Source organism: Octopus bimaculoides, chromosome 9 (genome assembly GCF_001194135.2).
Source record: "Octopus bimaculoides isolate UCB-OBI-ISO-001 chromosome 9, ASM119413v2, whole genome shotgun sequence".
NCBI classification, from domain to species: Eukaryota; Metazoa; Mollusca; class Cephalopoda; order Octopoda; family Octopodidae; genus Octopus; species Octopus bimaculoides.
Window position 1 is genome coordinate 1,050,016 of NC_068989.1, and position 3,277 is coordinate 1,053,292.

The following is a 3,277-nucleotide window of genomic DNA, read 5'->3' on the forward strand; positions in this document are numbered from 1 at the left end:
ACACACACACACACACACACACACACACACACACACATACTCACACACATATAGATACAAATGTATTATATATACAGTGAAAGAGAGAGAGAGAGAGAGAGAGGTGGGGGAGCAAAAAGCTCCACTTCTGCTACAAAGTTATTCTCAGTTACGAGTGACAGCCAACAAAAAAAATCAAAGAGACTCTCTGTCTGTCTGTCTGTCTCTCTATCTCTCTGTCTCTGTCTGTCTGTCTCTCTCTCTCTGTCTCTCTCTTTCTCTATCTATCTATATATATTCAGCCCTGCATCATACTTAATGTATATACAATGTTGATAGGCCAGATATTATGGTATTCATACTGAGATAACATCTCTTATAGACTTGCTGTGTTAAAAACACAATAAATATCTGAGGGAGGCCAGATTTGATTAGAAGATATATCAACCTCACGAAGGGATGGTTGTATCCAAGGAAATACTGGTTCAATAAGAAGAAGGAAAACGGAGATAAGGAAGTTAATAATTGTTTATTATTAACAAATTGGTCAATTTTGATTCTTACAGCTGTTTCAATTAATACTCAATAATTAATTCTCAATACTGAGAATACTACAGGAGTTACTACTCAGAAATCTAGAATTTTGTATTTGTGAAACTACTGGCACAAAACTGTGGATTGGTGAGTACCTGAGTACCTCAGTATCTCAGTGCCTCCTGTTGTACTTTCAGGTAATAAAAGAATTATGTATATTCTTAGCTTTATATGTCAAGTTCTCTTTCTTTCATTTGTAAAAAGCAAATGTACTTCATTTATATATATATATATATATATATATATATATAGAGAGAGAGAGAGAGAGACAGAGATTTGTACATGAAAGGAAAAGACAGCATAGACCCTTGATGAGATTTGAACTTAAGACCTGATCAGCCATGAATGTCCTTTTGATGAAAATATGTTAAAAGAAAAACAAATAAAACCAAAAATTTCAATGACTTTTTTAAAATTTATTTTTGTCTTTGATTCATTTAATCTAAGAAGATATTTCAGTCTGTTTAGTATTTACATTTTATAAATAAAGATTTTAGCTAAACGGATTTGTGATCTTGTGTCTGAATTGTTTGTTGGTTGTGTTTGTTGGTTGTTTTAATTGTTTGTACCTTTATTATGTTTGTGTGTTGGTGGCAAAGAGATTAACTTTCATTGACTATCATGGATTATTGCAATATCACTCGGAATCTGAAGCTTTGAGGGACATTGTTGTATGGGTCACTTCTATAAACAGCCCATTAGATGACCATCCAACTGGTTTAGAAAGTGGGTAGAACTCCTTGTAAGTTCCCATGGGTAGATTCAAATTGACAGATGCACATCCGGGCCCGAACCACCAAGCTGAACGGGAATCGAGGGCACAGCCATATTCGTCTTTGTCAGGAGTTGCAAATGGTTGTCCCCTGAGGTCTTGCTTCTCGTCTTCAGGCTGGAATCCATTACTCAAACTGCTGTCTTTAGGTTTGAAATCTTCAAAGTTCATTCGAAAGAGATCTTCTTCAGAAGAAACAGTGAAATGAGTGTATATAATTTCAAAGTCTCCAGCTTTAATCACAAGGTCGTATTTGTCCTGGCAAATAAAATGAATATCATCAGAGATTCTTCGATACATTTATGTCAAATGTCACCGACATCTACGTGCAAACAAAACACACACACACATATATTGATTCACACACACACACACACACACACAAATATATATTGTTTTTTGATAATACATCTAAAGAAAACAAAGCTTGAAGTGCTTACTTGGCTTGTGATGGCATGGAGTAAATCATTACCCAGCCAATAATCACAGTCTTTGTCACCAAAGCCAAGTTGGTAATCTTGCCATCCACGGAAGAAATCTTCCCTTTCACAAGTCCTGTCAGTTCTCTTTTGGAAGAGCATGTATCCACCCAGTGACATTTGGCAGTAGACTTTCACTGTTTTATCCATGTCTATTGGTTGAATTTCATACATTCCATCTTCGTGAGCACCATTTAGGTAGACTTCTCGACAATCTGCAAGAAATTTCAATACAAACAGTACAAGGTTCAGGCAAACCCCCACACCTCAAAAAACCCCCAAAAGTACAAAGCAAATATACGACATGTGTTTCTTTCTATGGTGCCAGTTTGGGGGGGGGGTGATGAAAGTGGTTTCAGGGATGACAATGATGATGATGATGATGATGATGATGATGATGATGATGATGATGATGATAATGATCTTTGGAAGAATGTGACCTTGAAATCCCAGCCCAATAAAATCAATCCTCAAATTTACATTGCTTTGGCTATTTTTTTAGGGGCCACTGTAAAAGAACTCTCTGCTGTTTCTCTGGCCAATCCCAGGATCTCTCAGAGAGAGAAACAATACACTATGGTCTGCTTACCTTTATAGCGTCTGTCACAGAACTCTCCGGTAAAACCCTCACGGCAAATACATCGGGTTCGAACCCAGTCTCCCCCATTTTTGCATGGGTTGGGCCCTTTCTGTCAAAGAAATAAAATCACTATTACAGGCATGCAGGATGGAGAGAGTTGGGATTTTGTGACATGGGAAGAATGGCAAAGAGTTATTCCTGATATAGAAAGAATGTTAGAACCATCCTTGATGATTGACTGTTTCTCTATCAGTGATCACAAACAATATATAATCAATAGTCAATCAGTCTTTTAAGCAATCATTTATTGTTTTTACTCTCAAATAAATGCAAGAATTTAACTCCACTTACCATTTCAAAGTAGGTACAGTTGGGTTTTTGCTTCAAGAGTGAACATTGCCCGTTTGCTCTCCATTGGTTCAATGTGCAACGACCACCTTTGCGGTTTCCATGAAGGCAAAAGTTAACAGACATGCAGAGATCGTGGTTCATGCAGACATAGGCACATTCCGCCTTTGTATCGGCATGTTGTCTTTGAATCGCTTGATTTGGGAATTCATAATTCCTGATACATTCGGGAATGGATTTCAGGATTTCGCTTTGTTGTTCATATGTTGCAGCACCAAAATGAAAAGACACCAGCAACACAAAATAAAGAGTGTAGGCAATCATTCTGAAGAGAGAAGAAGAAGAAGAAGACATAAATTTTAACAGGGTCACATTTATAAGAATCCATTTCTTTTGGTTAGAGTTGCTGTTATTTCCAGAGCACTTCTCATTGAAACTCTCAATAGCAACAACTACCATACCTGTGTGTGTGTGTGTGTGTGTGTGTGTGTGTGTGTGTGTGTGTGTGTGTGTGTGTGTGTGTGT

General features: G+C 37.2%; 1 protein-coding gene across 1 annotated transcript in view; it reads right to left on the reverse strand.

The window, feature by feature from the left end:
• Positions 1–846: 846 nt before the first annotated feature.
• The window catches only part of LOC106871248 (microfibril-associated glycoprotein 4), a 4,181-nt gene continuing 1,750 nt past the window's right edge, over positions 847–3,277 (reverse strand). The window contains exons 2-5 of the mRNA XM_014917604.2: positions 2,756–3,077; positions 2,414–2,513; positions 1,786–2,039; positions 847–1,603 (exon numbers count right to left, since the gene is read on the reverse strand). Coding sequence (XP_014773090.2) covers positions 1,211–1,603; positions 1,786–2,039; positions 2,414–2,513; positions 2,756–3,076 — 1,068 coding nt within the window. The 5' untranslated portion in view covers position 3,077 and the 3' untranslated portion in view covers positions 847–1,210. The remainder of the gene's footprint in view (positions 1,604–1,785; positions 2,040–2,413; positions 2,514–2,755; positions 3,078–3,277) is intronic.